This window comes from Hypanus sabinus, chromosome X1 (genome assembly GCF_030144855.1).
Source record: "Hypanus sabinus isolate sHypSab1 chromosome X1, sHypSab1.hap1, whole genome shotgun sequence".
Taxonomy (NCBI): domain Eukaryota; kingdom Metazoa; phylum Chordata; class Chondrichthyes; order Myliobatiformes; family Dasyatidae; genus Hypanus; species Hypanus sabinus.
Window position 1 is genome coordinate 26,959,548 of NC_082738.1, and position 13,130 is coordinate 26,972,677.

Sequence of the window (13,130 nt, forward strand, 5' to 3'; positions counted from 1 at the left end):
TGTAGCTAAGGAGTTGGTGCAGGAAGGAGGACTTCAGATTTTTGATCATTGGCCACTCTTCCAGGGAAGGTTTGCACCTGAACTGAAGGGGTCCCGTATCCGTGTGAGTTGGTTTGCTAGTTCTGCATGGGCGGGTTTAAACTAGAGTTGCAGGGAGAGGGGAACCAGAGTGCCAGAGCAGATGGGAGAGTGGTTGTGGAGAAAGATGTTATTAAGCTGACATACAAAGACAGGAATAGAAAGTCTGAGCATGGTGGGAATTATAAGTTGCATCTATCTTAATGCAAGGAGTATTGTAGGAAAGGTAGGTGAGCTTGGAGCATGGATCAGCACTTGGAATTATGACATTGTAGCCATGAGTGAGACTTGGTTGCAGGAGGGCCAGGACTGGCAGCTCAATATTCTGGGGTTCCAGTTTTTTAGACATGATAGAGCAGGAAGGATTAAAGTGGGGGGGGGGGTGACATTACTAGTTAGGGAAAATATCACTACAGTGCTCAAGCTGGACAGATTGGAGAGCTTTATGGGTAGAACTGAGGAATATGAAAGGTATGACCATGCTGATGAGATTATATTATCGACCATTCAACAGTCCGTGGAATTTAGAGGAGCAAATTTGTAGAGAGGTCATAGACAATTGCAAGAAACATAAGGTTGTGATAGTAAGTGATTTTAACTTTCAACATATTTTATTTTATTTAAAGATACAGCAATGGAACGGGCCCTTCTGGCCCTTCGAGCCAAGCTGCCAGCAACCACCGATTTAACCCTAACCTAATCAGTGGACAATTTACAATGCTGATTAACAGTATGTCTTTGTACTGTGGGAGGAAACCGAGGCACCTGGATGAAAGCCAGACAGTCATGGGGAGGACGTACAAACTCCATATGTCAGAATTGAGCTGTGAACTCTGAACCCCTGAGCTGGAACAGCCATGGCGCCACGCACAGAAAGAGCATAACTGTGTACCTACCTGCCCGAAAGATATAAATAAGCTTGAAAGAATATAGAGAAAGTTTACAAGGATGTTGCTGGGACTTGAGGACCTGAGTTAAAGAGAAAGATTGAATAGCTTAGGACTTTTTTTCTGGAGTGTAGGAGAATGAGGGGAGATTTGATAGAGGTATACAGAATTATGAGGGGTTCATACTTTTTCCACTGAGGTTGGATGAGACTAGAACTAGGGGATGTGGGTTAAGGGTGAAAGGTGAAATATTTAAGGGGAACATGAAGGAGTCCATCTTCACTCAGGGAGTGATGAGAGTGTGGAACGAGCTGCCAGCAGAAATGATGAATGTGGGTTCAATTTCACTATTTTAGAGTAATTTGGAAAGTACATGGATGGAAGGTGTATGAAGGGCTAGGGTCCAGGTGCAGGTCAATAGGACTAGGCAAAGTAATAGTTCAGCATGGACTAGATGGACTGAAGGGTCTGTTTCTGTGCTGTAGCATTCTATGACTCCTCAGCTCTAAAGCTAATCACTCCTTGAGTGATTATGCAGAAAGTGTGAAGTTAATAACTCATCAGGGGTGATTGATATGTTTGTGACCTAAGGTAGAAGGAGATGAGTTATTAACTTCAAATTTTCTGCATAATCATTCAAAGAGTTGAACTGCATGTGCATGTGCTGTGAACACTTTCTGGAGGTCCAAGATCTGTATGCTCCACGACCGCTGGACTAAGTGTGTAAATGTAGGAGGGGACTATGTTGAAAAATAAATGTGCTAGGTTTTCTAAAACTGACTCCTTCTACCTTAGGCCACGAACATATCAATCACCCCTCGTAAGTCCTGTAGTGATGGTAGACTGCAGCCAATGACCCTTCTGTTGAACTGAGATCGCAAAAGGTGCTATATCAAGGCAAGGCTTAAAGGAGGTGACTTTATATCGTACCTGGGCATAACACACAATCTGCTGGAGGAACTCAGCAGCATCTGTGAGACGAACTGCTGAAAGGGTTCGAATACAAAGAAAGTGTACCGGATGTTGCGTGGACTAGAGGACCTGAGTTATAGGGAAAGCTTGAACAGGTGAGGACTTTATTGCCTGGAGCGTCGGAGAAGGAGGGGAGATTTGACGGAGGCATACAAAGTTATGAGGAGTATAGATAGGGAAAATGGCAGCAGGCTTTTGTTCCACTGAGGCTGGGTGAGACTAGAGCTGGAGGTCATGGGTGAAGGGTGAAAGGTGAAATGTTTAAGAGGAACCTGAGAGGGAGCTTCTTCACTCTGAGAGTGTGGAGCGAGCTGCCAGTTCAAGTGGTGCATGTGGGTTTGATTGCGATAGTTAAGAGAAATTAGTTAGGTACATGGATGGGAGGGGGATGGTCCAGGTGCTGGTCAATGGGACTGGGCAGAATAACAGTTCTGCATGGGACATAGAGCCTGCTCCTGTGCTTTCGTTCTCTATGACTCTCACAGAAGCTGCTCGACCTGCTGAGTTCCTCCCACAGATTGTTTGTTGCTCCAGATTCCAGCGTCTGCAATCTCTTGTGCTTCCTACCTCAGTGTCTTGTGAGAACATAAGAAACAAAAGCATTTGATAATTTTTTAAAAGTTTTTCAGTTTTAATTTGATATATGATACAACAGCATTGTACTCCATCTCAACATTTCTTTAAAAGACAATATTTTATTAAAACATGCATGTACAGGAATATAATACACAGAAGAATGCTCAGCGGTGAACTCTGTGGAAATGCAACGACAAACTGACACAAGATATATTGGTAATTGGAACCATACATTCCATTGACCTAATCCCCCAACTCGTATTTCCCTTTTGAAGTCCCTCATGGCTCCATCTTGTGCTAGGAGGGCGGTGGTGACTGATGTTCAGCCTTGCCCCTTTCACCCGCTAAGGTCAAAACTTTCCTTGGTAAAGCCACCCCAATTGCTCTGGTCAATAATGATCAGAACCCCAAATATCAGCCACTACAGTTGAGGCCTGTTGTACGACACACTAATCGTGACCTAAAAGAGGTATAATTCAGCTCAAAGGAAAAGTTTCCTTTGGGATTCAGTTCAGTAATATTACCAGAAGAACCATCAAAAGAATTCTGTGGATCTCCTAATCTTGAGCGGGTTTAGGTAGGAAGATAGGTCACACAAAATCGACTTACATTCTCTTGTGTTCAGTGCAGATCTAATCAAGGTGTCTAAAATGCTACAAGGATTCAATAGGAAATGAGATTCCAGAGAAATTATTCCTCTGAAGGAAAATATAGACCATAGAAAGATAATCTTAAAATACCAAGGGCAAAATTAAGAAACACATTTTATTTTACATCAAGGGCTGTGGATGTGTGGAGATCTTTTCTCCCGAAAGGCTGTGGACAATGAGTGTCAAATGAGCAAAAGGAAAGTGGGCAGGAGTAAGCCCTTTGGCCTCTCAAGCCCACACCGCCACTGAATACGATCAGAGCTGTTCCAATCTCGACCTCAGCTCCAATTTCCTGCCTGTTCCCCAATTGGAAAAGGGATGGGAGTCCGACATGATTTAACTGGATGGTCCCTTCCTCTTCCCAGGATACCAAACTAATGCTGTTTCCATAAAATGATGAGATTCTTTCAATTTTGTCCCATACCTTATTTCCCAAAGCCATGACACTTCTAAATATTCTCCCAAGCTCCAGTATACATTTTTAAACTGCTAATTAAAGGTAAAACTGTCATGTGATTGGGGGAGGGGTTAATATCATACACTTTGGGTGGAGCTACTACTTGACAGCTCCAGAGACCCGAGTTCAAACCTGACCGGTGCTGTCTCTGTGGAGTTTGCACGCTCTCCCTTTGACCATGTGGATTTCCCCAGGTGCTCCAATTTCCTCCCACAGCTGAAAGTCAGGTGAGTTTACGAACTAATTGTGAAACTGTGTGGGTGAGGGGTCAGCCATAGAAATGTCGGGGGATTTGTGTTTAGTTAAATGATTATTCAGTATGCGGCATGGTTTCGATAGATGAAGGTACTGTTTCTATGCTGGATGACTGTGTGACTATGAAGAACCACAAAATGTAGCACTACCAATCCTTGGCCCATGAGATGCCATCAGCAGCAGTAGGCCAAACTAATGTCAGGTAAACTGCCATCTGAAATTCAGCACAGGGGCGTGAGTACAGAGGAAATGCTTTGTATTCGTTTTGCAACGTGGGACAGTTCGCCGAATGTCAGGAAGGTGTCAGAGAGTTGGGATCTGGAGTAAAGCAATCTCGCGGCACCTGCTTGTCAGCAGGTGAAAAGCATAAACACTGCAGATGCTGGAAATTGTAAACCAGAACAGAAAGTGCCGGGGACACTCATCAGGCCGGGCAGCATCCGTGGAGAGGAAAACAGAGCTAATGTTTCTGCTCCAAGATCTCTCAACAGGACTGATGACGGGGCTTGGATCTGAAGCATTAACTGTTTTGTTTTCCGCAGCTGCTGCCTAACCTACTAAGAGTTTCTAGTTTAATCGCCTCTAAGATTGGAGTCTTTCAATTTGTGCTAACAATTAAAACTCTAGTAACTGAGCATCATTCTTTTGCTGTTGAGTGTAAAACATGGAAAAGCTTCCCACATGATTCAGCAGTTATACTGAATTCTGGATGTTTTCAGGTAATTATGGAAGAATACCTTTCAATGATCTGTGAAAGCCCTAGGCTGTTTGGAATTAAAATGTGGCAAAAGAGGCCATTAAACCCAAGATAAGAATTTCACAGAACTTGGTCCTGAGCAAGTTTTCCCATTGGAAAACGAGCATGTTAGGTTGGGAGGGGAGTGCTGTTGAGTCCCAGGTTAAAGAAGAATACTTGGGTCAGGAATCCCCCTCGGCTCTGTGTAAAAGCCACTCCAGCTCAAAACAGCATTTTCAGAAGAAGGCGCTTAATCCCCTGCTGATGCCAAAATACAGGCTTCATTTATAAATATACTTCAAATCCCTCTGACAAGCTGCCCAGCTTGCACATTCTTATGCTCCCAAACATTCAAACTGCTCATACCAGATCAGGAAATCGTGAGGCTTACTCTCAAATTAAACAAGAGATTGCACATATCAAGCACATACACATTCCAGAGAGGATGTATGTACCATAAGTTGGCCACATCTGAATCCTTTGATAAGGTCACTAACTGGGTAGGCTGATTATAATTCTACTCATAGAACAAGCCCATTCCAGTGGCGGGATCTGAACATTGAGAAAAGGCGGGGAACAGGTCAGGAAGAGTGTATCATCAAGTGCTGGAATGTAAGCAAGCATACTCTCAAGGATTAACATCAAACAATGGATGTAATCATACCAGCTCAGACTGAGAGTGTCCTTTGGAGCATATTCTGATTCACTATTTACACATTAACTGCAGTGTTCAAGGGAGCATGGAATAATTTCTTTCTTGACTTCAGCCAAGGCAAGGTCGTTCTTGTTTTTATTCATTTACCACCTTGATACTGCACTAGTGCTGACCAGGAGTGGGAACGAATGGACTGCCACAAAGCAGCTGAGGTGCGGTAGACTCCGCACACCTGATTGGTTGGGACACGGAGCCATTCGAGTGAGCCCAGCTCGAAGCACATGCCTATGGATGCAGTGCAGGAACTTGGACGTTGCAGAGAAGGTCATGGGCTGTTCTCCCGGCTTCTAGCGGGCCTGAGGCAGACTGCTGGGGTAGCAATGAAGGTCACAGACTGGAACACTAGTCCAAACTTTAGAAGCTAAAAAGCCAAGAAGGGCCAAAAGGCCTGTTTCTGTGCTGTAATATTCTATGCTTCAAACTGAAAAGCAGATACCATGAATTTGGAGATGTTTACAATCATCTTTCTCACATGGCGCAGACTATGACAATGTGGCTGGACACTGGCACTGGAAATTTGGCCTTACCTCATGAAGGGTCAACAGCTCTTTCCCTTCCCACCTTGCCTGACACTGTTTGGTTTGGCTGCTTCCTCAGGACGTCGCTGTCGCATCTGGACCTCGAACTAACCTTTACGTTGGCAGTGTTTTCACAATTTCTCTAAGTGGTGTGCAATAGTCTTCACTATAGGAGGCCGACTATGCTTTGACTTGCATTTTGGGTGACAATAATCTTGGGGTCACCTTCCTGCTTCCCCCTCTCTAGTCAATGAGGGCATCAGGGTTTATGTTCAATATTCAAACACCAATGATAAAATTCAGAAGCACTGTACAGTGTGCTAAAAGCTGGGTACAATTCCTCTGGAGACAGCAGGTACTGTTATTCTGAAGCTTTGGCCTTGGACTCCAGTTGTGACAGGAGTTTACACTGCCAGCTCTCTGCTGATGGGGAGTTGAGCTTGTATTAACTGGCAGGACACAGGACTGTGAGGAAAGCGAATGGGGAGGACATTGAAAACACCACATTGGTGCCTCAGTGATTCCGATGGAGCGGATCACACACTTTTCGAAAGTAACCTTGACTGACCTACTTCATGGGTGAAGCTTAATGTAATTCTCCCCTCCTGCTGAGCAGGGATCTCTCACTGGCCACTGAAGGTAGCTGACTTTCATTTGGAGAACACACTCAATGGGCCTTATCTTAGAAGAAAAGCCTTGTCTACCAGTGATGAAACAACTACCTTTACTGGGGCTGGCCTATCAAAGGGAGAGTTAAATAGATACTTCACCACTGAGTTATGATATTCCTATGTAGAAACTGTACTCAGAAGGCAAGAATGAAATGAAAAGCATGACAGCACAATGCCTTTGACTTTCTAGGAACTTGTGTCTGTTATCACACATACCTAGTGTGCAGGAGAACACTGTTGATAGTTGAAACAAATCCGGTTGATACAATCTGTCAATGCTCATCAAACCTCAACTGACTTACGCTGGGAATTAGTTCATGGACAGAGAACTGAAAGTTGCTACCTGAACCCCTGGTGTATAAGCTCCTGAACCCTAAGTTCCTCTAAGCAAAAACAAAACACAACAAAGCAGCGATATTATAGGTTGATTTCGTCCAGCTTGTCCTCTGAGTTGTGACGTGGGTCATCTCTCTTGGCAGAGTTTCCATCCCTGGCGCACTGCGGAAGAGAGTCAGACAAGGAAAGAGGATCACTGTTTCAGTCTCAGGAACCCCATGCTAGACTTCGCCTCCTCTCAAACCACCAGGCACTTTTTAAGAGAGTGTGCTTTTGCGGTTTTATTATCCTTTCTAGCCAATTCTCTGAACCAGTTTCCTTCCCTTCTCTTCCCTCCACTGCCTGTGGTAGGGCCCCATTGGCAATGACAGTGTGACAAATCCTCGGAGTGTTGCTGGGCTGTTTTCCCTCAGGAGGTACATCTAATGCTCCAGCAAAACTCACTGGAGGAGGTTCAAAGGGCTTTTCTCTCCCAAAGCTGAATCAGCATCAGAATCAGGATTATTATCACTATCATATGTCATGGAATTTGTTGTTTTGTGGGAGCAGTACCTTGCAATACAAAAAAAATACTATAAGCTACAATAAGAGAAATATAAAAATAAGTAAGTAGTGTAAAAAGAGAGCAAAATAGTGAGGTAGTGTTCATGGGGTCATGGAACATTCAGAAATCTGATGACAGAGGGGAAGAAGCTGTTTTTAAAACATAAAATGTGTGTCTTCAGGCTCCTCTACCTGATGGGAATAAAGAGAATAGGGGTGATGGTTGTCCTTCATGTTGGATGCATTTTCAGGCATCGTCTTTTGAAGATCAACACGGACAACATGCTGGAGGAACTCAGTAGGTCGGGCGGCATCCGTGGAAACAAGCAGTCAACATTTTGGCCCGAGACCCTTCGTCAGGACCTTGTCTTCGTCAAAGTCCCGACGAAGGGTCTCGGGCTGAAATGTTGACTGCTTGTTTCCACGGATGCCGCCCGGCCTGCTGAATTCCTCCAGCGTGTTGTTTGTGTTGATTTGACCACAGCATCTGCAGTGTACTTTGTGTCTTTTGAAGATGGTGGGAATTCTCGATGGTGGGAAGGTGTGCGCCCATGATGGAACTGGCTGAGTTTACAACATTCTGCAGCTTTTTCCAATCCTGTACAATGTCCCCTCCATACCAATCTATGAAGCAGCCTGATAGAATGCTCTCCACGGTACATCTGTAGAAATTGGCTAGACTTTGGTGACATACCAAATCTTGTCAAACTCCTAATGAAATATAGCCACTGGCATGCCTTCTTCTTCATTGCATCAAAATTTTGGGCCCAAGATAGACCTTCAGAGATGTTGATGCCCAGGAACTTGAAACTGCTCACCATTTCCTCTGCTGATCCCTCATTGAGGACTGGTGGATGTTCCCTCGACTTCCTGTTCCTGAAGTCCACAATCAGTTCCTCAGTCTTAATGGTGTTAAGTGCAAGGTTGTTGTTGCAACACCACTCAACCAGCTGATCTACCTCACTCCTGGACTCCTCCTTGTCACCATCTAAGATTCTACCGACAACAGTTGCATCACCAGCGAATTCATAGCTGTGAGCTGTGCGTAGCCACACAGTGTAGAGAGAGTAGAGCAGTGGGCTCCATTCTTTTTGAACTGGAGCTCTGAATCCAACAGTGAAACTTCTCACACCACATTGGCTAAGATTGGGAACCAGCAGTTTAGCTTATGACATGTATAGCCCTCAAGTGCAAGAGGACTGGAATTGAGGGATAGGGCAAGTGTATAAGGTATTGGTGAGACCACACCTGGAGTACAGTGTATAGTTTTGGTCCTTTTATCTAATGAAGGCCATACTGGCTTTTCAGCCAGTCAAGAAAAGAGATTCAACAGGTTAATTCCAATAATGAGAGGGGCATTCAGTGTATTTTGGAGCTCAGAAGGAGAAGTGAGCTTACTGAAGTTTGTCAATCCTGAAGGTGCTTGACAGGCAGATTGTGGGATGTTTCCACTAGTGGGAGAGTCTCAAATGAGGATTGAAGGGCGGATCATTTAAAATGTCTCACAGAGGTTGGTAAATCTCTGGAATTCTCTACCCCCGAAAGGTGTGGAGATCAGATCACTGAGTGGATTTAATGAGATGGTCGACAAATTTTGAAAGATTGGGGAATTCGGGGAACTGGCACCAAAGAGCAGACGAGGCCTGAGGCAGATTATCACTACCATCTGGGAGGAGGTATAAGACCCTGATGACCCACACCCAACGATTCAAAAACAGCTTCTTCCTCTCCGCTATCAGTTTTCTGAATGGATTATAAATCGAGAACACTCCCTCACTATTCCTCTTTTGCACTGTTCATATATTTTATTTTTTTAATTGTAACTTAGAATAACTTTTACATCTTGCACTGTACAGCTGCGACAAGATACGTTTCCTAGCATACGCTTGTCGTGATTCTGACACAGAGTATATGTGATTAAACTTGATTCTGAGATCAGTCATGGCAGGTTCAGGCTCACAGGGCCGAGTGACCCACTCTTGCTCCTGTGTAGAGTTTGAAGCGCCACAGAGCAACGTAGGAGAGGCCTTGTTCAGGGCAAGCTGTAGAGACTGCCGTGAGAGCCACACCAGGACCCAGCACTTACCTTCTCTTGGCTTTGTGGCTGATGTGTATCCAAGGCAGCATCACCTGTCCTGCAGGCGGGCAGGAACAAGGCTGGCAGTGATGTGTTGTAGGCCTTCATGGAGGGAAACTGGTTTCTATCCATGGATGCGGAAGAGTGGGGCCTCATACCGCCTGAGGTGGCCAGTGTTGTCCTGGTATCACGTGGTCTCCCCAGGCTGTTGGATTTATTTTCCCTCCGCTGATACTCAATGGGAGATTGCAGAGCTGGAGAGAGGGAATGAAAAGATGATCCTCTTTGGTTAATGCAACAATAACAATCCTTACATACCATCCTTACTGATCATTTCCCCAGTTATTGATTTATTTATCTGATGGCACAGGGGAAGAAGCTGTTCCTAAAATGTTGAGTGTGTGCCTTCAACTCCTGTACCTCCTCCCTGAATGTAGCAAATTTACTAACTTACCAAACTGACAGCTAAATGTTTGACCAAGTAAGATTTTCAGTAAAATGTAAGGTTCCAACTTGACCAAAGTACCCAGCATGCAATAGCTATATAAGATTATGAGAGGCATTGATCTCTAAGCTAGATAAGTATCTTATGGATAGGGGAATCAAGGGATATGGGGACAAGGCAGGAACCGGATATTGATAGTAGATGTTCAGCCATGATCTCGGAATGGCGGTGCAGGCTCGAAGGTACTTCTGCACCTATTGTCTATTGTCTACTGTGTGGATAGTCGGTGGCTTTTTCTGAAATGGCTAGCACGAGAGGGCATAGTTTTAAGGTGCTTGGAAGTAGGTACAGAGGAGATATCAGTGGCAAGTTTTTTTACACAGAGAGTGGTGAATGCGTGGAATGGGCTGCTGACGACGGTGGTGAAGGCAGAAACGATAGGGTCTTTTAAGAGACTCCTGGATGGGTACATGGAGCTTATAAAAATAGAGGGCTATGGCTAAGTTATTTCTAAAGTAAGTACATGTTCAGCACAGCATTGTGGGCCGAAGGGCCTGTATTGCACTGTAGGTTTTCTATGTTTCAATCGGATTGACTCAGCAGGACAGATGTCAGTGGAGTCAGGCCAATGATGCTGAGAAAGAGTGAAGTGAAGATTACTCGCTGAAGTAAGAGTGTAACATTAAGGAACTGAAGAGCAAAGAACAACTTAACCACAAGGTAAACAAATCAACTAAATCTGTAATAGAAGGCAATTTCAGCAGGCTGCAATGAGGTCACTTGTTGGTGATGTAGCATGGGGTTTAAAGAGAGCTCGGGTGCTTTTGGGACTTTTCAGCAGGAGCTAATAAAAAGAAGTGGAGTGGCCACTGGGTGAGTGGAGAGTGTTAGAGTGGTCAGTCTTTGGATCAGCAGGCCTAGGTGATAGAAAAGCTTGGGCTAGCATAGAATCACATTTATTATGCATGTGACATGAAATTTGTTAACTTAGTAGCAGCAGTTCAATGCAATACATAATATAGAAGAAAAATAAAATAATATTAATAATAAATAAATAAATAAATTTATTCAGTATAGTTTATAAAGTATTTGTATATTGAATAGATTAAAAATTGTGCAGAAAACAAAAATACCATACATTAAAAAAAAAGTGAGGTAGTGTCCAAGGGTTCAATGCCCATTTAGGAATCAGCTGACAGAGGAGAAGAAGCTGTTCCTGAATCACTGAGTGTGTGCCTTCAGGCTTCTGTACCTCCTACCTGATGGTAACAGTGAGAAAAGGGCATGCCCTGGGTGCTGGAGGTCTTTAATAATGGACACTGCCTTTCTGAGACACCGCTCCCTAAAGATGTCCCGGGTACTTTGTAGGCTAGTGCCCAAGATGGAGCTGACTAAACAGGTGGACATTCTAACTAAGTTTCCAGCAATTTTCTTCTGCTAGTACATAGCTAGTGTGTCTGGAGTTAATGATATGAAGTGCACCAAGCTGCAGCTCCTTAGAGACTGTGTGATGAACAGGAGATGCAGCTCGAAGATCTTGATAGGGCTAACATTTGAGAGTGTTTGATGTCTCTGGGTCTGTACTTGCTGGAGTTTAGAAGAATGGGGGTGGGGAGAATCAAAATGTATTGAATGTTGAAAGGCCTAGATGGAGTGGATGTGGAGTGGGTGAGTCTAGAACCGGAGGGCACAGCTGCAGAATAGAAGGATGTCCCTTTAGAACAGAGATGAGGGAGAATTTCTTCAGCAAAAGCTTGGTGAATCTGTTGAACTCATTGCCACAGACAGCTTGCAGGCCAAGTCTTTGGGTATGTTTAAGGCAGAGGTTGATAGTTTCTTGATTAATCAGGGTGTCAAAGGTTATGGGAAGAAGGCAGGCAAATGGGATTGAGAGGGATAATAAATCGGCCATGATGGAATGCTGGAGCAGATCCGATAGGCCAAATGGCCTAATTTTCCTCCTATATCTTTGGGTCATATGGTCTTTTGGCAATTAGTTGATCACAGAATGATGGTAAGCCATTGGAATAGGGACAGGGATCACAGGTGGAAGATCAGCTAGACCAGAGGGTGCACAACCAACTCAGCAGCCTACCTAAATGGCGATTTTATGTTTTAGACAACTTAATGGCATTATTTAATGAATTCTCTTCCTGAAAGGACTGCACAGTCAGTGAATACTTTTAAGGCAGAGGAAGAAGGATGTTTGATAAGCAAAGGGGTTAAAGGTCAATGTGGGGGTGAGGGGCTACCGGGGATGGGGAATGGTAGACAGGAATGTGGAGTTAAAATTACAGGCAAATCTGCCACTGTCTTCCCACATGACAGAACAGGGACAAGTGTGGGGTATCATCACAAGCTGCAGTTTCCCTTCCGACTCACACACTGTCTTGACTTTGAGCCACAGAGATATGGAGCAATGTAGCATGGGTACAGGCCCTGCTGGCCCAAGAGTACCCTCTCCCTTCCAGTTAGTCCCAATTTCCAGTCTTGCTTCTTAAATGATAACATTGCACCCACCTCAACCACTTCTTTGGGAAGCCTGTTCCATGTACCGTGAAATGAAATGAAGCATCAACTGTTTATTCTTTTCCATATCAGAATCAGGTTTAATATCAGCGGCATATGTTGTGGAACTTGTTGCTATGTGGCAGCAGTGTAATGCAATACATGATAATAGAAACTGTAAATTACAGTAAATATATATATATATAGTTAAATTAAATAGTGAGGTGGTGTTCATGGCTTTGATGTCCATTCAGAAATTTATTAGCACTTAGTGAAGGGTCTTTACCTGAAACGTCAACTGTTTATACCTGTCCATAGATGCTGCCTAACCTACTGAGTTCCTCCAGCATTTTGTCTGCGTTGCTTTGGATTTATAGCATCTGCAGAACCTCTTGCGTTCTATCCCACTGTTATCAGACTCACAAATAGTCTCTCATATACTAAAGAAGAATACTTGATCTCCCAATCTACCTCATGACCCTTGCACCTTAGTTGTCTACCAGCACTGCCCTTTCTCTGTAACTGTAACACTATACCCTGCATTCTTTTAATTGTTTTCCTTTTGTACTACCTCAGTGTACTTGTGTATGGAATGATCTGAGCGGATGCCTGCAAATAAAATCTTTTCACAGAATCTTGATACATAGGACAATAATAAACCATTGACCAGTCCCATGCTGGAATCACACAAAATGCTGGAGGAACT

At 44.0% G+C, this 13,130-nt stretch overlaps 1 protein-coding gene across 4 annotated transcripts in view; it reads right to left on the reverse strand.

Annotated features, from left to right (window-relative positions):
* Positions 1 to 2,550: 2,550 nt before the first annotated feature.
* Positions 2,551 to 13,130, reverse strand: part of LOC132384724 (rho guanine nucleotide exchange factor 25-like) — a 407,339-nt gene continuing 396,759 nt past the window's right edge. For all 4 annotated transcript variants that reach the window (XM_059956128.1, XM_059956127.1, XM_059956131.1 and 1 more), the window contains 2 exons: positions 9,481 to 9,725; positions 2,551 to 7,013 (listed from right to left, as the gene is read on the reverse strand). In XM_059956128.1, coding sequence (XP_059812111.1) covers positions 6,933 to 7,013; positions 9,481 to 9,725 — 326 coding nt within the window. In that variant the 3' untranslated portion in view covers positions 2,551 to 6,932. The remainder of the gene's footprint in view (positions 7,014 to 9,480; positions 9,726 to 13,130) is intronic.